This window comes from Filobasidium floriforme (assembly GCF_021052385.1).
Source record: "Filobasidium floriforme strain CBS 6241 chromosome Unknown HD553scaffold_5, whole genome shotgun sequence".
In the NCBI taxonomy this organism is placed as follows: Eukaryota; Fungi; Basidiomycota; class Tremellomycetes; order Filobasidiales; family Filobasidiaceae; genus Filobasidium; species Filobasidium floriforme.
This window is the reverse complement of record NW_025763626.1, coordinates 470,935-491,329: the sequence shown is the minus strand read 5'-3', so window position 1 is coordinate 491,329 and position 20,395 is coordinate 470,935. Positions and strand designations below refer to the sequence as shown.

Below are 20,395 nucleotides of genomic sequence, written 5' to 3'. Positions count from 1 at the left end.
TCGCAGTGCGGAAGCAAGTCTTGGCCAGTTCGAGCAAGGGAGGCAGGAGCGGCGGCCAGAGCGCGGGCTGAGGAAAAGGCGTGACGTCAGCCACCCGAGCCCATGTCGTAAGCGGCCCGCCCTCCCTCTTTCAGCAGTCGCGACCGCGTCATTTTTCTCCCGAAGCGATGATGATCAGATTGGGAAATTGAAGGGAATAATCGTTCGACTACTTGAACCTCCCAGAACGGAAAGACCAAAGAGTGCTAAAAGCAATCGACGACGTAAAAGAGGCGAACCCTCCAATTACATCTTCGACTTCTTTTCAATCGATCTATCCCTTGCGATACCTATATAGGCAGAACACACTTCGTGAGTGGAAACATCGACAAGTAAACAACTACGAAAGGTGGCTGAACCTCGTCCTTGTTGTTGTTTGTGTTTTCTACGTCGTCTCTTTCTCGATCGCCCAATTATCACCTTCAGCTCAAACCTACTCACCCAACTCGTACAATCCAATCCAACACAATGGTCGACGCTGATGCTTCTGTCCGACGGGGTCACCCTGGTGAGCAGCGACCTGCACATCAGCTGGGGAGTTCGTATATCGGGACTAACTTGGACGTGCGATTCGGTCTCGTTTAGTTATCTTCGGTCTCGTGGCCCTCTTCTCGCTCATCGAGATGTGTATCACTGCCTACCTGACTTCCAGGTACAACGCCAACGGGTACCCCAGCGGCCACTTCACGGGAACCATTCGATTCGGTCTGTAAGTACAGTGTCGGAAATCGATCTTTTCGACTCTAGACTCTGCCCGTTTGCTGATGTTCCCGGCTTTATGATTTTTGCAGCTTCGTTTCCATCTGGACCTTGTTCTTCAGCATCGCCTACCTCGCCATCTTCTTGACCGGTGTTCAGAACTTTATGAGTTCGATTGCTTCTCACGGTGTTTGGCTCTTCATTACGTGAGTCGCAGGCCAGATCCCGCCGGCCATGTTTCATTGTTACCCAAGACGATATTCCTGACGCTACCTTGCATTATCTTTCAGTTGGGTGTTCTGGCTCGCCTACGCTGCCTCTACCGCTGCCATGCTCCAGGGTCCTGGCCGATGCGGAGGGGACATCTCTCACTGCACCCAGAACGTCGCTGCTGAGGCTTTCGCCTGGATGAACTGGTGAGTGTCTCTTCCCTTGGCTCTTGGGTCATTTCATTTGGAATGAGCTAACCTAGATATTGCGTCTTCGTTCTCAGGATCCTCCTTACTTTTGCATTCATTGCCGTCGTCCTACTCGGAGTCAGGTCAATGCGCAAGGGCGAGCGTATCTCCGGTCCCCTCACCGCCTAGACGAATGGTTTCGAGGCCACGGCTTCAGGAACCATCCATCGATTTGTTATCAACCCACCCACTTCATAAACTAGAAGAGCAGAGAAACGAACGCGCTCGCCTCGAACTCGAAACACAAACTAGCAGAGAAACCAGCATAAGAACCGCGGATTCGGGAGCGTCATGGGAAGACGAACATTAGAATGCTCATCGAGACGTCTGAGAGCGTTCGCACTTGTTTTGTGAATTACTTTTCTTTATAATTCCCTTATAATAATATGCCAAACTTTCGTCCGCAACTGTCTGCGAGTCCCTGACCGCTCCGAGCCTGTCAACATCTTGTAGGCGAAGTATCCCGTTGCAAAGCGGTCCTGACCCGTCCGTGCGCGCCCGCCTATCCGACCGGATTCGCCGTAGACTTCTAGATCGTGGCGTGATCAGGCTGAAACCGTGATCCCCTTATTTGCCCTCGACGCGATGGTCAGCGTGCAGCCTGGGTATATCATCAGTAGGAGCCGGATGAGACCTACCGACGTAGTCATGTGATTCCTATCTGTCTGCGTCGGCTGATGGTGGTCCTGTTCTTACTAAATATCCTCGCTCAGAGGTCGCAGCATTGCGCATGTCAATGCATCGATAGAATCGAGATCACTATAGCGTTCGCCAAAGCTGACCGGTCGCATCCTCACACCAGGTCGTGACTGTCTCGTGCCTAGCTTACGGGAATAATTTTTGTGGTCAAGGCGTATGCTTCTATCATCTCTCGGTCCTGGACTCCGAATCATCCGCATTGAAAGCATATGGAATATCGTCAACACAGAGGCGGTTTGCTGCGGGACTTACTATCATCGCCTTCTGAAACATCGCATGCTACTCACCCCGAGATGAATAATACAATAAGCCACCATACTTTTCCTCGACCGCCTGAAACTATCCTCATACCGGATCGGACTGACTCGATCATCTCGATCGGGAAAGACAGCTCTTACAGCTTCACGAGAACGACGTGGACGGTAACTGAGGAACGGACAGATGACAGGGAGACAGTCTGTCAGAGTTTCTCTTATGGTTCCCACATCACCAGCCGGGATGACCACGAACAGCAAGGGATGGTATATTCCGATATGGGTACTGCAGAACCAACCACGGTGCGAGAAGTATGCCAATGAGCCAGCGTCCAGATAGATGACGCCTGGCATGATCACCGAAGACGAGATTGTAGCGATTCGCGCCACTCTGGATGACGGGAAGGAACCAAATCCATAAGTCAAGGTTTTCAGCAAGGTCTTGCCAATTCTGAGACGCGAGCAGATTCGATGAGACGAGTTGATCCAAGCTGACATAGGTAAGGAAGCCATGTCTCGCCCTCAGAACGGTTGGAGATCAGCAGAGTGGAAGACGACCATTTGGGGCCCGGGGGATTTGATGTCTAGCGGATACGTTCATGAATTAAATTGAGTCGTCCCGAAGACCAAGGACTTGTACGAATTTACAGATGGTGTATGGGGATCAATCTCCCAGATAGACGAGGCTTGATTTGAGCTTCCTGTATTGCTTAGTGACAATCATCTATCTGCTCCGAGTCGCTGCGAGATAACATGAGCATCTCGGTCAGAGTTTCTCAATAGAAGAGACCGCGCCATAGTAGGCCGCCGATACTCCCATACTAGCCATACTGCTCTGTTACCGTACCGTTTCAGCTACTTTGCTCAAGGCAGGCTGCGGTTTCAGATCAAGGCTCGAGGTTCGCGGTCGCATCATTTTGCTTCCGATCACGTGGCCATAGCGTAAGATCACCGTCATGGCATGGGTTATTTCGGATGAGACCCCTAGATTGCGAGCTGCGAGCTGATCCGGGATAGAGGTCTGCGATTTGCGAATCCGTCGAGATCTGTCAGACCGTGGAAACTACCAGCCGCCAACGAATATACTCTAAACCTACAATTTGAATCAGTCTGTTTCTCTGCTATCTCATCGTCTCTCGGCCTTCGATGGGTTGAATGACTCGACGCTCTATCGTGGCCTCGACTGCTTCAAGATGGCCCATCAGCGTGACGGTCAAAGGGAACCCTCAAAACATGTTAGGACGACCTCGACCTCAACGTCAGTTGAATGTGTCTCTCCAGGAGCCATCTCGAGACGGCGAGTGAGCTGGAGCCGCTCCCGAGCCGATATCCCGATCCTACGGCCAGATCCAACGCCGTATTCCGTACGCAATGCCAACAGATACCTAGGTCCCGCAGTCAGCCAAGAGATTCCCTATCGAGGTAGCTTGAATCAGCAGCAAGAAGAGCTGGATCATAGGCTATCAGACGTCTCCTTGGGGCCCAACCTATCGTTTTACGACATCTTCGGCCATGATCGGACGGAAAGCAGGGTCAGCGGACTTTCTCAGCCGGTAGCGAGCTCTTCACGGGTACACTTGGTGTCGACAGAAAATGCTCGACAGCCAGGCAAGGATAGTTTTGGCAGAAAAGGAAGTCTTGATGAACAGAATCCGGAAAATGGATTGACAGACCCGAGCTACGGCGATGACATTCCAATGAAGAAGGTCGGTCGTGCCAGCAGCTCCGATGAAGAGGAGAGTTACGAACGGGTAGACGAGCTATCGTATGCATCAGCGGGAAAATCTGACCGAAGAAGGACGCATAAACCGTACGAGAAAGGTGCCAATCGACATGAATCCATACTACGAGTCGTCGACTCGGTTGTCCGGAGAAGCAGCACGTTGAGGTCAGCAGCAGGTCTGCTTCAAAGGGTCAGCCGGCGAGTAGCTCCTGTCAGACCGAACGATAGTGATGACGAATCGTTACGTCCACTGAGATTCGCCGACAACCTGGATGTTGACCCGAACAGTCCCGATCGACTTTTCGAGGACCCCTCTTCGGATAGCGAAGCCGCAGTTTCTGGATCCCAATCTCGCCCGCTAAGCCCTGATAGAACGCCCGCAAGAGCTGGTCGTGCGGATGGTTTAATTAGAACTCCGTCGGCAGGTCTCTCGATGCAGACGTTACCCAGCTCAAACCCGCCAGGTGTCAAGTCGGAATTACCATTAAAGGGAAAGTCTTTGGGCGTATTCGGCCCCAAAAACAAGCTGAGAGTGGCGCTTTACCAAGCTTTGAGACGACCGTGAGCTGCAAGAACCGATTTTCAGAATGTCATAGATTTGCCGCTGATTGCAAGCGTTGTCACCGTCAGTTATACCGAGTTTATCATCTTACTGCTTATTATCTTTCATGCTGCCGTTCTGATCTCACAATCGGCTCCTCGAATACACGGACCACGAGACACCTCTGGTTACTTCTATACCTGGGAGGACTCGGGGTTGCTCGTCATCTTCATTCTTTACACGTTCGAAGCCTTGGCTCGTATGATCGTGACGGGTTTTGTATTCGACCAGCAGATCACGCTGACTGCGGTTCCGGGCATCATCGAACCCAGGAAGGTGTCCCAGCCAAAGGTCCTACTCGAGCGCCTCCTGTCAGGCCGGAGAAACGCGCATCAACCTCATGGCGCCGGGGATTATCGCGTACGGCGAGCACTATCCGCGATTCGCCCCAGTGCTGTTGTAAAGCAACAATTTAGGGCTCAACAGCAATGGAGAAGCGAAAACATTGAACGCGAGCAGGAGACTTTACGATCCCTAGGCAACGGTCGACCCGGTCCGTCCAAGCCCGCTACCAAGGCGAAGCTTTTCGATGAGCTGCCGTTCGAAGCAGCTCTCAAGCGGCAGGTAGGCATGGTCGTCAGCGGCCGCCCTTATTTGAGGCATTCTTGGCAGTAAGTCAATGTAGATCTATCGCAGGACCGGGGTATTAAAGCTCAACAAGGTCGTGACCTATAGTCGGATCGACTTGTTGTCTATCATATGCTTCTGGATAGCATTCTCCCTTGCATACACGGGCAAGGAAGCGACGGACGATCGTCACCTCTTTATTTTCAGAGGCATCGCTACTATTCGAACAGCCCGTCTATTACTCATTACGCAAGGCACAGCTGTAGGTAACGCTTCCGCGGTAACGAGACCATTAGAAATGAACGCTAACCAAAAAACGTGCAGACCGTCTTACATTCGCTCAAAGTAGCTGGTAAGCTATTGCTACAAGTATCCTTCTTCATCGGATTTGTTGCCCTCCTTCTCGCTATCGCTGGGGTCCAGAGCTTTTCTGGCTCTTTCAATCGATCTTGTCAGATGTACGATTCACACTCGAACTCAATCATCGACTTGTCCAAGCAATGTGGCGGTCACATCGATTCAAATACTCTGGCACCCGTTGCCTGGGCGCTGACTTCGGGAGATAATCGTTACGAACCGAAGGGGTACATTTGCCCGATAGGTCAAGTTTGTCGGGTTGTAAATGGGAACCCCGAAAACTTGGGAACTTTCGACAACGTCTTTCAAGCCCTATTACAGATCACCATCATTGCCTCGGCCAACAAATGGAGTCCAATCATGTATCAACAAATGGATTCGGATTATTACTCTAGTGGAATCTTCGTGCTGGTTGCTCTAATCCTGCTCAACTTCTGGCTCGTATCCTTGTTGATCGCTGCTGTCGTCAAGGCATTCCAGTCGATTCGAAGTGCCAACGGCAAGAGCGGTTTCGGAGGACACTCAAAGACCTCCCAGGTCAAGCCGCAAGCATCGGGGCCATCGGAACGTACCAAATGGATCAAGTGGTTCAACAGAAGCGAGCCATTTTGGCTGCTCCTGATTTTTGGGAGTATTCTGGTACAAGCGCAAAAAGACACCACGCAATCGCGAAAGGTTATCACTGTGCTCGATAACGTCGAGCGAGGGATCACCATCATGCTGGACCTGGAGATCATCTTCCGCGTGCTCGCGTATGGGCGTAGATGGTCTTGCTTTTTCGAGAGCGGAAGAAACTCTTTCGACGCCTTCTTGGCTGCTGTCACGACAGTTTTGATCGTCCCTTATATCCAGGAAACTAGCGTCTATCCCTGGCTCACGATCTTTCTGCTCATGAGATGGTATCGAATCATCTTGGCGATTCCTCCCTTAAGGCCGCTAATCGGGAACGTCTTTCGTCATTTCGCCGAGATTACAAACACGGTTCTCTTTCTGCTGCTGATGACGGGGTCAGCTTCTCTAGTGGTACGTCAGGCGTCAAAGAGATCTCTGGTCGGGTCAACTCATCCCAAACACGCGAGAACAGGGCGCCCAGATGCTCAGAGGAGATATCGACCCGGAGTCGACACAGTTGCCATTCGATACCATCCTTTCCTCCTTCTACGCCATGTATCAGGTGGGCCATCGCTGCAGGCGAGATTCTCTCTTTTTGCGCTGACTCGATTGACATAGATAATGCTGCTAGAGGATTGGGTCACGGTCTTAGGTGATGCGGTCAGTAACTGTCCCTGAAGCTTGCGCCTACTTCGAAGACTGACGCGTGGCTCCAAGATCGTAGATCACTGCTGGACGAGACTACAAGCAAACTGTAGTACTATGCATTCTGATCATCGGGTGGGCTCTGCTGTCCTCCAATATCATCTTGCAACTGCTCGTTGCAGTCATCAACGAAGTGCGTCACTCATGTGTCTAAAGCGGTTTGCGAAGCTAATCACGAGAACAAAACGGCATACTGCTCGTGCGTCAGGCTTTCGACTTGTCTGAGCAGGAAAAGATCGAGCTGCAAAAACAACGAGTCGCAAACCGCAAGAACCAGCCTTTGGTATTGCACCAGACGTGGTTTGAGAGATGGAACCCCTATAGACTACAGGCCCCTCAGCCACGGCGTACATCAAACTCTGACAACGTCAACTTTGACACTGTCTTTGAAGGCCCAACGACCGTAAGTCTTCTCTCAGGCGAAATCTGATTTCGTCTGACCAGCTTGATATAAATTCGGCAGCTTCGAGAAGACTGGTCCAAGTTTGTCAAGTTCACCACGAAGCTGCTCAGATTTCCCAATACCGGTCGAGTGGGTGACCCAAGTGTGAGCGGAGCCAGCCGTTCAAAGCAAGACGCCGGCCTGTGAGTAGTCCGCCGCTATCATAATCCCGCTGTGGGCTGATGTCGCGAACTTGACAGCAAACGCTTGCTTCGGCAGGATCCGGATCTCTCAGTAGACATCGCAGAAGAATCCTTGAAGGTCCGGCGCAAGATCCAAGCGGAATTCATTCTTGATCATCCCGGCTATGACGTGTCGCTGTTTATCTTTCCTCAGGGATCAGGGATCAGGACGTTTTGTCAAGCATGCGTTCCTTGTCTATATGAGCGACGGCTTTTTGGACGTCAACCTGGCCGGCAGAGATACATACTCCAAGCGATCGTTTTCGCGGCGATTATCGTCTCGATCGCCGTTTCCGCCATCACGACACCTGCCTATCGCCAGCAGTATTACAGCGAGAACGGTCTCGTAAGGTCGTCCTGGTTCATGATTACTCAGGGAATCATAGGGCTCGTGTTTCTGGTGGAAGTCTGCTTGAAAGCTATTGCCGATGGATGGTTCTTCACGCCCAACGGCTATCTGAGATCGTTCTGGAACGTCTTCGACTTCCTCATCATCACGAGCTTCTTGGCCGTATTCATTCAGGAACTCATTGTGTTTGCGGGCATGGGCCGCGCCGCACGGGCTCTGACTGCGCTACGGGCCTTGCGTCTGATCAGCTCGTCACGCCACATGAGGGACGCGTTTCGCAAAGTCCTGTATGGAAGTGCGCTTGGTCTCTTGGCCGCATCCACCATCATGGGTCTGTATCTCGTCCCCTTTGCGATCTGGGGTCGCAATCTCTTCTCTGGTCGGCTATACTCGTGCAACGATTCCACTGCAAGCGGAAAAGCGGATTGCTACGGCGAATTTATTAGCATGCCGGTTGACGAATCGTTGGCCTTTCTCGCGCCTAGAATCTGGACGAACCCCAATCCAGCAGGATCGGAGTGGAGCTTTGACGATTTTCGCTCCTCCCTCCTGATCCTGTTTGAGTCGGTATCACTGGAAGGTAGGCTTGGATTGGCTTTGCAGCACATGGTTAATTCTAGCTGGCTGACTCGCCGGCTCGTCTAGGATGGACTGACGTATTAGCGTCGTTGATGAACATCAACTCGGGAAAGGATCTACAGCCAAGACTCAATAATCAACCTCTCAACGGCTTATTCCTGGTCCTGTTCATCCTGTTCGGGTCCATCTTGATAGGTAGCTCCTTTATCAGGTTCGTGAAACCTGAATCAAGGCCTCGAAGACACCTTTTAATGGTTATCGCTCTGCTCAGTATCCTAATCACCGCATATTCGAGAAACAACGGTACGGCTTATCTCACCCAAGCCCAAGAAGACTATCGGGCCTTGCGAAACTTTCTCGAAATGCAAACGCCTACCGTACGACCTGGTCGCCGAACAGGATTTAGAGCTTGGTGCTTGGAGCGAGCGATCAAGAAGCATGGCTGGTGGGCTAGATGCACCACCGCTATCTATACAGCACATATGCTTCTGCTTCTGTAAAAATCGCACGAGGGTTGGCTGACAAGATGATAATGACGGCTGACGCGGCCTTTCTTATCAGTTTACAAGACAATCGCGATCGAATCATTTCTTCTGAAGTATCCAGTAAGCTACTCTCAACCGTCAATGAGGAGCAACCGCGTGGCTGAGGCTTCATTTCATCCCTTCGCAGACTGGTTGTTCTTCCTCATCGGCTCCCTGTTGTTGATGGATGTACTTGTACGCCTCTACGGTTTGGGACTACCGGTCTTTTTCAAAAGCCGCGCTTCGATCTTCGATGCGATCGTGCTTGTAGGTATGCAAGCCACGACTATTCCACTCATAGTGAAGAATAATAGCCCTTGGGAGGTCAGCTGGGCAAACTTCCAGCTGCAAAAGGTATGTCTTGCGATGATGTGCCAATTCAACGAGTGCTGATTTCTCCCACGCCTAGCTTTTTCTCTCATTGCTCTGTCTCAAACTGATTCAACGCAATGATGGGCTTAGCTTACTATTTCGCACCTCCATGTCAGTTCCTGGTAGCAGCCCTCTGACCCCGCCGAGTTGACGCTAAATCGCGTCCAACTGGTAGCGCAAGTCTGGCTGCCATTGGCAAGATCCTGTGTCTGTGGGCTATCCTATTCGCCACATTTGCGTTGGCATACGTACAGGCTTTCGGCAACACCAAACTTGGGAATAACGCTACCAGCCGATACAGCAACCATCGCAGCTGGGGGAATTCTTTGCTGTCTCTAGCCACAGCATCGACAGGGGAGGCATGGAACGCTAATATGCACGATTACATGGTAGAATACCCACGCTGCGTAGATAACGACTCGTATCTCATCAGCGACTGTGGTCACGAGACATGGGCACTCGGGCTGTTCAGCAGTTGGAACCTGATCTCTATGTGAGTCGCGGAAACAGCAAAATCGTGATTATGGAGAAACTTGACGTCGCTATTGTTCTAGGTATCTGATGTTAAACGTGTTCATTGGTAAGCTTGGGTATCATATATAGATATCAACCGAGACATCTGAAGCACAAGCTCTGTGGGCAATGTAGCCGTTGTGGTGGAGTCCTTCGGTGTGGTCTGGGGCTCTAAAAGGGTGACTCGGGCTGTCATGCGTGAGTTCTGTACCCGTTCCGCTGCATATCCAGGCTGACCGACAGGATTGCTCTCTCGGAATTGCAGGAGAAGTAAAAGAGATCTGGGCACGATTGGACCCTCATAGCACTGGCTTTATCGAGCGCGCTCTGATTCCAACGTTCCTTCAGGTACAGCCGATCCGATCCCCCGACCTCGCTTCGTTCTGTTGCTAAAGATCAACGGTTCGCTCGCCGGTCAAGGCTTTGCCGAAGCCATTCGACATCGGTTCGCATAATAGCGATCATCAATTGCATCATCTACTGGAAGCAGCAAAGCCCGATGCAAGATCGCCGCCTGATGCTCGGGTTATCGCAGGCGCCAAAACGGTCATTGACATTGGTAAACTTCAGACGGCTTTGGCGGACCTAGATGTCGCCGAGACGCGCTCGAGGAGAGCGATCTGGAGTCAGGTACTGCACGAAGCCAACATGTCTGCCGTCGATCCCCGCGGACTTGCATTCACAGATGGCCTGCTGATATTGGCCCGGCGCAAGATTATCAAGATGGCGGATGCCTTCGAGTAGGTCAATTAGATAACGTGTGATGTGGCGCGGAATTGCTCATATGGACATATTCTTTAGCCTTGATGAACTGTCCGCTCGGGCAAAGGTCGAGCTGGAGATACAAGATATGCTCAATCTCGATCGTGTCCGATCCCTGTTACGCAAGGTGTATTGCCAACGCAGGTATCAAGAAATGCTGGTCGAAAGTCGGCTACGCTCCAATTCTCCACGGCCAGGTAAGTACCGCGCGCGCTAGGTGTTGCCCATAGTCAGACGTCCTAATATCTCGTTGCCGCCAGACATACCCTCGATCGTGATCAATAAAAATACCCCCTATGCACACCATCATGGCCCAAGTTCCAGTCCCCCTCTCACACCGGTAGCTCCGACATCTCCATCAATCTGGAAACATGTGGCTAGTTCCGCCGCGTCAGCAGATGGACAGGTCTCCCCGGCTGTCGAAACGTTTGACTCGCTTGCACGCGGGAGACGACCGAGCTTGCAATCACAAAATGATGTCCACGACATACCGCATGTGCGTCATCATTCGGACATTGGAATGCAACCATCCCATATGTATGTTGATCCGTGAGTGCCATGCGGCTGGAGAGCATATGCATGTATATGTTTGCTGAAAGGACGCGGATTTCCAGCTTTAAGCAACGCAAACGCGATCTCCTTGACGACCCAAATGACTCTGACGACCCTGGCCATGAGACGCTTTGAATAGATGCGAAAATAGAGCTCATGACTTTGCAAACGTAACCTTGGCGCATCAAGTGTCCATTGACATTACCCTTGTGCGTGCCCTCCAGTGATCATATGAGATAGATACATACGTTACAATACGGAGAGCTGTAGGCTATACCGCAGAACATAATGATGATGATGAGGTGATGATTTCCCGCCTCAATTTAAGAGAGCAGATCCGAGTTGCCGCTCGCGCTTATGGCGATGATGGTCTGCATTGATGCAAGATATACGCCTCAATGAGCACATCGTGTTGAGGAATCGAGAACGTTTGCCTAGACTCACCTCGTCTTCCAAATACTTGCTGACAGCAATACTGTCGCTCAACCCCTTCCTTCTTCGTGTCTTCAGTACCAGATCTCGTGCCAATGCCTGGCCTGTTGCGGGTTCGAGGGGTCTCAACTTGATGCTGGTATCGGTTGGGTCGCCCGGAACGACGCTCCAGTGGTCAAAGTGCATCTGACAGAAGGCTTGACCCTGAGTTGCCATTCGCAGATCCGTCTCGAAACCGTTGGCGTCCAGTACGGGGATAAACGCTTGTACCGTGTAGAGGGGGGAACCAGGCTTCGGAATATCCTTCGTGACGTGACCACGTCGTCGTGCCAGGACAGTATAGACCGCAGCAACGCAGTCCGCCGGGGCTTGCACCTCGACGTAGTAGACGGGTTCAAGTAATCGTGGCGTGGCCTGTACAAGAATCGTCACTCTGAGTAAAGCCTTTCCGGTAAGAGAAGGGGACCTAGCTCACCAAGAGGAAACTGGAATAACAGACACGTCTTGCAGTCGGGATGATCTGCCCTCCACCTCGATATATTGGCTCCTGGGCTAGTGAGGCATCCAATACTCGGAACTTGACACCTCGAATGGCTACGATCGCAGACGTGTCTTTCAGATCCTTCCCCTGTTGAGTTTTACCTTTGATTGCGGTACTCACGTTCATCGCACAGCGGTCCCTCTCGAGTACCCCACTGGAATCCCTGCTTGATCGATTCTCGCACGCTAGTCAAGAGTTTCGTATCGACCTGCAGGCTACATATCAGTTGACAGGCTCGATGAAGCTGACTCGACTGGCAACCGCTCACCTCTGATGGGAATGTATCGTTAACGAGGATATTTGGCCCCTGCTCGTCTGGTCCGAATGCCCAGATATTTCGGCTCGCCAGAAGATCCCACTGGTATTTTGTCTCGAAAAACTTTCCTCTATCCTTGTTGGTCATCTTCATGGTGACCTTGCCACCCTCCAGGTCTTCGGCCAGACCTCGCTCCAACGGCTCCGCGATCATGGTCAGCCGGTTCTTCTTGTTGGGGGTATCGGCGTAACATTTGAGTGCCGACGTTTCTACGACTGTCTCGCAGAACTTCACGACAGGGTCGGACACCTTGATCTCGATTTCCGAGAACAGTCTTCTCAGGTCGTGCATGACGCAGTCGAGGTACAGCTCTCCCGTACCCAGAATGATGTGCTCTCCTGACTCCTCCACCTTCGTCGTCAACAGGGGGTACGACTTGTTGACTTTTCTCAGACCATCCAACATTTTTGGTAATTCCGCTGGCGAGATGGGTTCAACAGCAATCTTCAGCACCGACTGCGTAAAGTGCTTGATAGGCCGGAAGATGTAAAGCTCGTCGTCCAGCTCTTTGGACACGATTGTTGCCGTCTTTGAGATGGAGGCATCGACTCCTCCCAGCAGCACCAGGTTCCCCGCCGATGCGTGATCTGTCTCGACAACGTATCTGTTCAGGGCAACAAACATCAGCTTCGGCTGTCTTGCCGATACACCGAATGATTCGCAATACTGACCGCGACTCATTCACCCAGATATTGTCGATTGTCTGCATGGTCATGTCCTCTTCATCTTCGGGCGAATAACCCTCTCCAAGGACCTTGACGACCTGTCCTTGCTTGATCGTCCCGCTCATAACCCGTCCGAAAGCCCGGAACTCTTGTGCATCGGCAGTATGGTATAGCTTGGCAACCTGAACTACGGCCGGACCCGAGGCGTCGCATGCCAACATGGCCAACGCTGCTTCGCTATCCTGAGGACCAGTATAGTTGAACTCGACCTTTTGGCGGGAAGCTTCCAGTGGTGACGGGAAGTTTTCCACAATCAAGTCGACAAGACCCTTAGAAGGCCCGAAGAAGGCATCGAGGACGACTTTTAGCAGGGGTCGGACATCCATCTTGTAGGCAGCCGGTCTGAGAGTGATCCTCAACTTGGCAAGGGTCTCCTTCAACGTTTCTGTGTCCTCGCTCAATACCTGTCGAACGACGACAGCACCTTAAATAAGAAGGCGGTCTATAGTTGCAAGCGCTTTCCGCCGGGATGGCAAACTGACCTGTGAGTAGAGCTTGTACAACGGCTCCAAGATGAAATGCACAAACGACCGCTTCGTCTCGGCGTCCTTCGGGTTCCTCGAAAACTTTCTGTCCTCCTCGTTGTAGTAGATGTTACCCCACAACCTCATGGCAAAGGCATCAACGTCGACCGCCCCATACGTATCGCTGTAAAGCTGAGCAAACGATTGGAGTGTGAAACTCCATCCCATCTGGGTCGATGCGAACACAACGTTGCCTCGTTCTGGCGAGATCCTCATGCTCTCATCCGGGTTGATCGACCTAGAAAGATGCAGTTCCTGTCAGAACGGCTTGCGTGTGTACGTCCGGTAAAGCTTGGACTCACGCAATGACGGCGTTGACCTCCTCGATCGAATGCTTGATCTTGAAGAACGCCTCGGAAGGAGGCAATCGGAGCTCCAGAATCAACCTGTCCATCTTATTCAATACCAGCACGATAGGTAGCCGTTCTTGCATGGCATGTTTGATGATTTCCGTCGTGTTGCTCATCACACCTTCTACCACGTCGACTACCAACAACACTCCGTCCACCAATCGGGTCGCACTGGCGACTTCGTCCACAAAGTTAACGTGTCCAGGAGTGTCGACCAGGTTGACGAGATGGGATTTACCGCGGGAAGTGGAGAGGACCAATGACATCGAGTTGGATTTGACCGAGATACCTCTCGAGCGGGACAAGGTATGAGTATCGGTGTATCGAATCTATCGAGAGCAACTCGACACGATCAGATGAGCACTTCTGAGTGCAGGACCAATGTCGAGCTCGTAGGCTACTCACCGCCTCGTCGGCATCCCAGGTCAGCTGATGCGTCTCGAGGACGAGCATGTCCAACAGCGAGGTCTTTCCGTGATGCAGATGACCGGCTACCATGACGTTTCGAATCATCGAAGGGTGTTCCATCAGATCCAGCATGAATCTGTTCGATGTGAGTGTGAACAACCTTGTCCAGCTTCCAGGTGATATGAGGTCCTGTATTGATGGCTACTTACGACTTGTCGTACCGCGTCACGGGCATCTCCTTCTCCTGCTCGACAAACTTTCTGACCTTGATCGGTGCTACGATCGGTTCGGAGAGCGGCTGGGCGTCTTCCTCTTGTACGAGGGTTTCGACATCCGGTCCGTACGTCTCCTCTGCGGTAGGGTAGTACTTTTTGTCTTCATGCAGAACGATTTGATTTCGGGGGTCTATCATGAAGGAAGCAACGTGTCGCATTCAGATCGATTTCGTCCCTGCTATCTGGCCATGATCAATCTACTGACTGGTACCGACTCCAGCCATAGTCTGGAGTTGCATGACGCCATTTTGAGGATCCAGGTCCATCATCTCGGCGTCCTCATCGTCGTCGTAGCCCTCCAGAGGAGCTTGAGCTTGTCCGGCGTTGCCGTTCTGACCCTGAGCCGAGGTCGAGGCCTGGGCAATCTCCGGCTCGGAGACATCGTCGTCCGAGTCTAGGTCATTGCCGATGTAATTACCAAACTCTGCAAGGTGGTCGTACCGAGCCACACAGAACTCAGTTTCGCTGCACTTCGACGATCCGCACGCCCAGAGAGAGTGTTTCCCTCACCATCGTAGTCTTCCATAGACATCTTGAGCGGTCTATGCTTTGATGAGACGTCCTTGCGTAAGATCCGAAAGGCAGCTAATTCGACGTGTCTTGCTGAAGGCCAATACTTTTCGGTTCGATCCCGATTCTCGAGTCGTTCTTCTTGAGGAAAAGAGTGGTCCTTTCGCTCGTTACTATTGATCTGTGTGTCAGCTAAGACTTTTATGCTGTGTGAGATGTCGTTGTGAGAAGGTCGAAGCTGTCGAAGATGTTGAAGATCTACCTCTCGAGGATGGTCTCCCTACTCTCACTCGTAGCTCGTAGCAAGCTCGGTAGGGCGGGAAATCCGATTCTCACGCGCGCGCAACTTTTGGGCCAGGTTCAGCACCTCGGCCTGCTGAGAGGTGATGGGTAGGGGCCGAATCGATGGTCATTCGGGATGTTACACTTTACCTCGAGCTACGGTCACGTCAAGGAAACTCATTCCGATTCCATATCAGCTTCAATAACCAGTCATGTTGATGTCGACCACAAAAAATGCGCTCAGTCGCGGCGCAACTTTCGTCTTCGTTGGTGGACGGACGTTCTCTTCGACCCGACCCACCCTGATGGAAAAGTCGATGGCAGACCTCCTACAAGAGATCCCCCCAGAGCTCGCCATCCCCGTCTCGACACCTTGTAAGCTGCCTTTCGAACCTATCTCGTATCCAGGGAGGCCAAGCTGATCTTGATAATTCATACGCAGACTCTGGTATAGGCCGGAGATTCGGCAAAGCACGTACCGAACGAAAGGAAACCGTCAGCTTTGGCAGCAAGCCCAACCAAGTCCGGGCTGAACAGAATGCCCAACGATTGTACAAACGGGAAGATTCAGTAGCTGGCGGATTCGGGAGCATGATGAGGAAGGATAAGGCTGTGGCAGCTAGCTCGTCGACCGGGGGATCGAGGTCTCAAGGTGATGAGCGAGCGGGACAGAGGGAGAGGAAGCCATACAGGAACGATAAACCTGCTCGTCCATCCGAGTCCTCTGGATCCTCTGGGTCCAGATCAGCCCAATCTGGCTACCAGCCTCGGGAGAAGTTTAGCAGGATCAAACCTATGGCTGCTGAGCCTCCCGTACAACAACAACAGATCAGGCTGGAGGACTATGCTCCACAGAAACCGCGGGGCCAGGATGATCTTTTCGGGACAACCTCGTTGTTGGATGTTGATGTCGCCAGTATGAATCAGGTGGAAGGGCAGAACGCGGAATTTGTTGGCGACGAGCAGAACATATCGGCCGATCGAGGTTGGTCTGACCTGAAAGCTAGAGTCATGCTTTCCATACTTTACGGGGAAACTGACAACCGTTCTGTCTTGTCAACACAGACTCGGCACTCCACCGTGCCCTCCTGTCCGTCGGCTCGTACTCGCATCTTGTCCCCGCACCCTTCTCTCAATCCACGATCTCGTCGACCAACTCGATCCTCGATCCCAAAACCAATCGAGAGACGCTGCACCGATTCGCCGTGCACCAAGCCGACTTCGCGCTGACGAGAGGCGTCAACGTCAGTGAGGGGCAACGAGGCATCGCCAAGGGGGTCATCATGGGACGATTAGGAGTGAAAGCTTAGATCGCTTGTATATGCTGACGATCGAGACAATGCATGTATCATATGGGGCATAGCGGGTGCAACATACCTGTAGAAGCGTATAGCCGGCGAGTTGCAGCAGTCGAGGGCCCGGTGCATTGTACGAGTGCGAACAAGCACTTGCAGCTCAGAATCCCGCCTTTTGCTTACAGTGGCCTCCCTCGATCTTGGGGCCAGCTTTCGTACTCATTTTATGTTGAAGTTTATGTGTTGAGCACAGCATCGCTAATACTAATTTGGTATAGTACAGTTGGAAAGGGTTTTAAAATATAACTCTTTTTGTAGAAGTCCCCAGGTCCTGGAATCGATGATCTACACCGCTACACCTTTTTGCCCTTTTTTCCGCCCAGAGTTGCTATACGGCTTAGACTATGACCAGTCAGTCATACTGGTGAGGTCATGTCTACCCTTGGTCCATGGTCAATAACATTATTATAGTCCAGCGGATAACGTCATGCTTACAAGTACCCGGCACTTGCTGATGCCGAATCCTGTCTATATTTAATCAAACGGCGATGGAAGTCAAACATCTCACTCTACGGAGTGTGCAGGAAGCAGCGGTTTTGCAACTCCATTTCCCGCCGCAAGTGGATCGAACGAGCTGTCGAAGGGAAATTCAGTAGAGCGATCTTGTCGTCGTGATCTCGGGGCAGTCGCTATTGTCGACCGATTCTTCTTCGTTACGCTCTGCAGATTCACCTGTTGATAGCCCTTGTGGCAAGCGGTCAACTCCGATGAGCAGACAGATCTTCGATGTGGATCGCATCAGGAAGCCTTCGATTTACACGTGATCAAGCGTGGTGTCGCAAGTCTCTTGAGGTCTTGCGATGGCGTTTCAGGTTGATCGCGCTTGGCGCCCGTGATATTCGAGAAAGGCCACGGTCGTGCGTGCGATGATGGCAAGGCAAAATCAGCACGACCAAGGCATGACAAACTATTTGATTGCTCTGGAATCTTATCCCGAGTCATAAACGATAAAGGTACAAGGCTCTGGCCCGAGCGTCGACACGGGCTTTCTGCCTTCTCGACAACTTGTTCCCATTAGAAACAAACGGCCTGACGCAAGACTTTTCGAGACACGTTTGTATGCCTCTGATCAGGCGGTGGGGAAGACAACGGCGAAGATGACTCACTGATGTATACGAAAGATGGACCGTGACTCTGAACAGCAGCGAGACCTCAGATGAGAGACGCTCCTTCAGAGTCGGCGACCACTCAACTTGTTGCAGATGGTAGAGGAGCAAGTTGAGACTTGTTCATCTGCTATTTCTGTCATGATGGCTTTGTGCCTATCTTGTTTCTCCCTCTTATAGCGGGCCGCTTCCAACCACGGCACACTCTGCTCTCTTCAGGTTGTTTCGGCAAAGTAAGCAATTAGTCTTTGCCTTGTCTGGATTAGATCCGGCTCCGCATCGCTGTACATTGGTGGTGAGAGGACGGTTCCCGAGGAAACTTTCCTCTTGATGCGGTTATGTATGCCTGCACGAGAAAGTCCGCCCTTAGCCAGTTCAGTTCGATCAACTGAATGACCCTGTTGTAATTGACCATCTCACTGGACTTCGAGCATCATAGTTTTGGGCTCAGAAAAATGTCGACATGCGCCTGGCTGTGCAGCACCGCCTGCTCATCGACTGCTCATCTGTATATAGGCATGGGGTTCTTGAACTTCGCTTGTCTCCAGGTCATGATTTTGCTGTCCGAGACGATTAGCAAACAGAACATATGGGATCGAGAGATACGTACTGGTACAGGGTATGCTTTCGAGCCATACGGTTGCCTCGGAGCGGCGAAGCTCACATGACTTCCTCGGTTATTCAATAGCAAGTGAAAGTTCCAATACCCCTCATAAGCCTCGCAGAACTCAATGAGAGAGCTTTCACCGCATATGTTGGCCAGATTGGTACATCAATCTTTCCGAAAACACAGGACGAGACACGACGATCCTCGCCTCACGCCACAAAACACGCCAACCTCGTGGTTCATACGAAACAACCCAAATTACAAAATATAACATCGTTCATCGTGAGATCAACAACCGAAGGTATATCTGGTATGATGAGAGAATTGATGTTCAAGTCCTGAATGCAGGTCGTCCAGTCATTTTCCGCACACTCTAGCAGATACCCGTCGACATAGTCCCTCTTTCGTCTTTGCACCGGATCTCACAGCGATGCATCCTATTTTCGAATATTGTGTAGGGTATCGCATGCCTTGATATCTCTCGCGTCATCTATCATACCTTGTACATATACAACGAGCGTCTCTCAACGGTTCTCTGCGATCCAGCCCTAAGTGAATTATTGATATCCGTCCATCCGTTCTGACGCGAACCGCAGCAGGATGTGCTAGCAGAGAGCTAGGATACGCGGACGAAGACGAGGACGGGCCTTGCGAGACTAGCTTCCTAGACGGTCAACTGATACTCGTACTCATCCGAACTGCTCTGTGCGATCCAGAGTATCAACGAGCTGATAGAGAAATGCAAGCCAAGCCCGACCCGGATCAGCACAATGTTTACGATTACGACCACAACGAGGCAGATACGACGGAACGACCTGGGGTAGCGTGTGGGAGTGGGAGACTGACCTGAGCATGAGTCCACCGTTCATTCCAACGTTGGCGGCTCCGTAATAGGCATAGGCGTTATACCCCGGTACGAGGTATTTTAGGATCAAGACCGTCTGTAGCGAGACGAAGGTTTTACGTTCAGGCAGAAGCAAGGAGTATCAAGATAGGTCCAACTTATCAGTCACCGTACGACGACATCAGTCTGGTGTCGAACACCTCAAGCGGAAGACTGACCAGACTTCCAGCGAACCCCCCTGCCAACAAGGCCACCCCGATGAAAAGTACCGCCCTAGCTCGCGAGGCAATGGATCCCTCTGATCCGAACGAATCCGAAGAGTTCGAGGTGAGATGAGTCTTGTCCAGGATAGAGATCGTCAGGTAGCCCACTGCGAGAGACAGAGAGAGGTTCGAAGCAAAAGTCAGCTTCGAGCGACGTGACGCCGGGACCAAAGTCAAAGGACGGAAGGGACAGGGAAACAAGGGGAAAAGCAACACTTACGGGTACTGAAGATGGCAGGGATCCAGTCCGTAAACGAGATGTGCACTGGGACGGTATCATAAGGAGCGTCGGGGGGTGGTTTGGCGTGTGACGAGATGGTAGAAGCGTCGATCAAGAGGAAGAACGATGCTGCGAACTGTCAGCGTGGGACAATGCACGATCGAGCAATTCATGCAACCGTCAGCTACGGATCGGAGCGGCGAGAAGTTCGAGTAACGATGGATCGGACGCACGAGACCTCCGGCGAGATAGGTACCGATCTCTCTTCCCTTGCCGCCGAGGTTGAGCTTGGGTAGGTTGAAGAGGAAGATGCGACGGGGGTCGTAGGACGATCGAGGGAGTCCGGATGACATGGTGAGGTGAGTCTATAGGGTGAGGGCGGATGGTATCAGCCTGTTACGGCGATTCGATCTCGCAATCTCACAGATCCGAGCATATGCGAGCATGTATGGTCATTCAAAGGGCCCAAGGTTGGGTTCGTCATCCCCGGACGAGGTCACGGCGTTGGTCGACGCTAATTCCACGTCATTCAGTCGTAACCCTCTCTGGTCGTTCCGAATTCTTTGATAGAACTCGAGCGTTTCATCGATCGATTCGCGAATCGAGGGTTCCCTCCCTCTTGTGCCGTCGTTCATCACTTACGGCATC

General features: G+C 51.9%; 5 protein-coding genes across 5 annotated transcripts; 3 read left to right on the top strand and 2 right to left on the bottom strand.

Moving 5' to 3' along the window:
- The first annotated feature begins 150 nt into the window (after window positions 1-150).
- Window positions 151-1,603, top strand: HD553DRAFT_307177 (uncharacterized protein). The gene is made up of 6 exons (XM_046179394.1): window positions 151-351; window positions 466-547; window positions 625-748; window positions 831-944; window positions 1,029-1,154; window positions 1,232-1,603. Exons 2-6 carry the CDS (start codon window positions 508-510, stop codon window positions 1,323-1,325), a joined length of 498 nt encoding a protein of 165 aa, XP_046038444.1. The 5' UTR covers window positions 151-351; window positions 466-507; the 3' UTR covers window positions 1,326-1,603.
- Window positions 1,604-3,342: 1,739 nt separating this feature from the next.
- HD553DRAFT_340151 (Ion transport protein-domain-containing protein) lies at window positions 3,343-10,419 on the top strand (the record flags this gene model as incomplete). The annotated part of the gene is made up of 20 exons (XM_046182508.1): window positions 3,343-4,433; window positions 4,503-5,084; window positions 5,149-5,302; window positions 5,365-6,420; window positions 6,482-6,571; window positions 6,628-6,669; window positions 6,734-6,847; window positions 6,923-7,117; window positions 7,178-7,299; window positions 7,357-8,267; window positions 8,333-8,477; window positions 8,538-8,711; window positions 8,828-8,871; window positions 8,939-9,144; window positions 9,200-9,273; window positions 9,338-9,655; window positions 9,717-9,742; window positions 9,811-9,873; window positions 9,941-10,023; window positions 10,096-10,419. The coding sequence occupies 20 exons, from the start codon at window positions 3,343-3,345 to the stop codon at window positions 10,417-10,419; spliced, it is 5,814 nt and encodes a 1,937-aa protein (XP_046038443.1).
- A 564-nt stretch (window positions 10,420-10,983) lies between these two features.
- HD553DRAFT_330919 (P-loop containing nucleoside triphosphate hydrolase protein) lies at window positions 10,984-15,207 on the bottom strand. Its single transcript, XM_046181993.1, has 12 exons — window positions 15,071-15,207; window positions 14,766-14,984; window positions 14,495-14,690; window positions 14,283-14,421; window positions 13,830-14,206; window positions 13,486-13,765; window positions 12,950-13,407; window positions 12,231-12,882; window positions 12,083-12,170; window positions 11,897-12,015; window positions 11,434-11,835; window positions 10,984-11,360 (listed from the first exon to the last, which is right to left on the bottom strand). Exons 1-12 carry the CDS (start codon window positions 15,090-15,092, stop codon window positions 11,313-11,315), a joined length of 3,000 nt encoding a protein of 999 aa, XP_046038442.1. The 5' UTR covers window positions 15,093-15,207; the 3' UTR covers window positions 10,984-11,312.
- Window positions 15,208-15,513: 306 nt separating this feature from the next.
- Window positions 15,514-16,740, top strand: HD553DRAFT_307146 (uncharacterized protein). The gene is made up of 3 exons (XM_046179393.1): window positions 15,514-15,727; window positions 15,795-16,337; window positions 16,418-16,740. Exons 1-3 carry the CDS (start codon window positions 15,565-15,567, stop codon window positions 16,660-16,662), a joined length of 951 nt encoding a protein of 316 aa, XP_046038441.1. The 5' UTR covers window positions 15,514-15,564; the 3' UTR covers window positions 16,663-16,740.
- A 1,932-nt stretch (window positions 16,741-18,672) lies between these two features.
- HD553DRAFT_307144 (uncharacterized protein) lies at window positions 18,673-20,250 on the bottom strand. The gene is made up of 5 exons (XM_046179392.1): window positions 19,981-20,250; window positions 19,748-19,883; window positions 19,483-19,634; window positions 19,267-19,361; window positions 18,673-19,148 (listed from the first exon to the last, which is right to left on the bottom strand). Exons 1-5 carry the CDS (start codon window positions 20,098-20,100, stop codon window positions 19,085-19,087), a joined length of 567 nt encoding a protein of 188 aa, XP_046038440.1. The 5' UTR covers window positions 20,101-20,250; the 3' UTR covers window positions 18,673-19,084.
- Between the last annotated feature and the right edge of the window lie 145 nt (window positions 20,251-20,395).

Coding starts and splice junctions, on each gene's coding strand:
- HD553DRAFT_330919 (XM_046181993.1), bottom strand. CDS start 15,092: ATGTCTATGGAAGACTACGATG. Junction 14,207..14,282: donor CCTGGGATGCCGACGAGGCG/GTGAGTAGCCTA, acceptor TGCTCTCGATAG/ATTCGATACACCGATACTCA. Junction 11,836..11,896: donor GTTATTCCAGTTTCCTCTTG/GTGAGCTAGGTC, acceptor ATTCTTGTACAG/GCCACGCCACGATTACTTGA.
- HD553DRAFT_307146 (XM_046179393.1), top strand. CDS start 15,565: ATGTTGATGTCGACCACAAAAAATGCGCTCAGTCGCGGCGCAACTTTC. Junction 15,728..15,794: donor CATCCCCGTCTCGACACCTT/GTAAGCTGCCTT, acceptor ATTCATACGCAG/ACTCTGGTATAGGCCGGAGA. Junction 16,338..16,417: donor GAACATATCGGCCGATCGAG/GTTGGTCTGACC, acceptor TTGTCAACACAG/ACTCGGCACTCCACCGTGCC.
- HD553DRAFT_307144 (XM_046179392.1), bottom strand. CDS start 20,100: ATGTCATCCGGACTCCCTCGATCGTCCTACGACCCCCGTCGCATCTTC. Junction 19,884..19,980: donor CCTATCTCGCCGGAGGTCTC/GTGCGTCCGATC, acceptor CCACGCTGACAG/TTCGCAGCATCGTTCTTCCT. Junction 19,635..19,747: donor CCCTGCCATCTTCAGTACCC/GTAAGTGTTGCT, acceptor TGTCTCTCGCAG/TGGGCTACCTGACGATCTCT.
- HD553DRAFT_307177 (XM_046179394.1), top strand. CDS start 508: ATGGTCGACGCTGATGCTTCTGTCCGACGGGGTCACCCTG. Junction 548..624: donor TGTCCGACGGGGTCACCCTG/GTGAGCAGCGAC, acceptor GGTCTCGTTTAG/TTATCTTCGGTCTCGTGGCC. Junction 749..830: donor GGAACCATTCGATTCGGTCT/GTAAGTACAGTG, acceptor TGATTTTTGCAG/CTTCGTTTCCATCTGGACCT.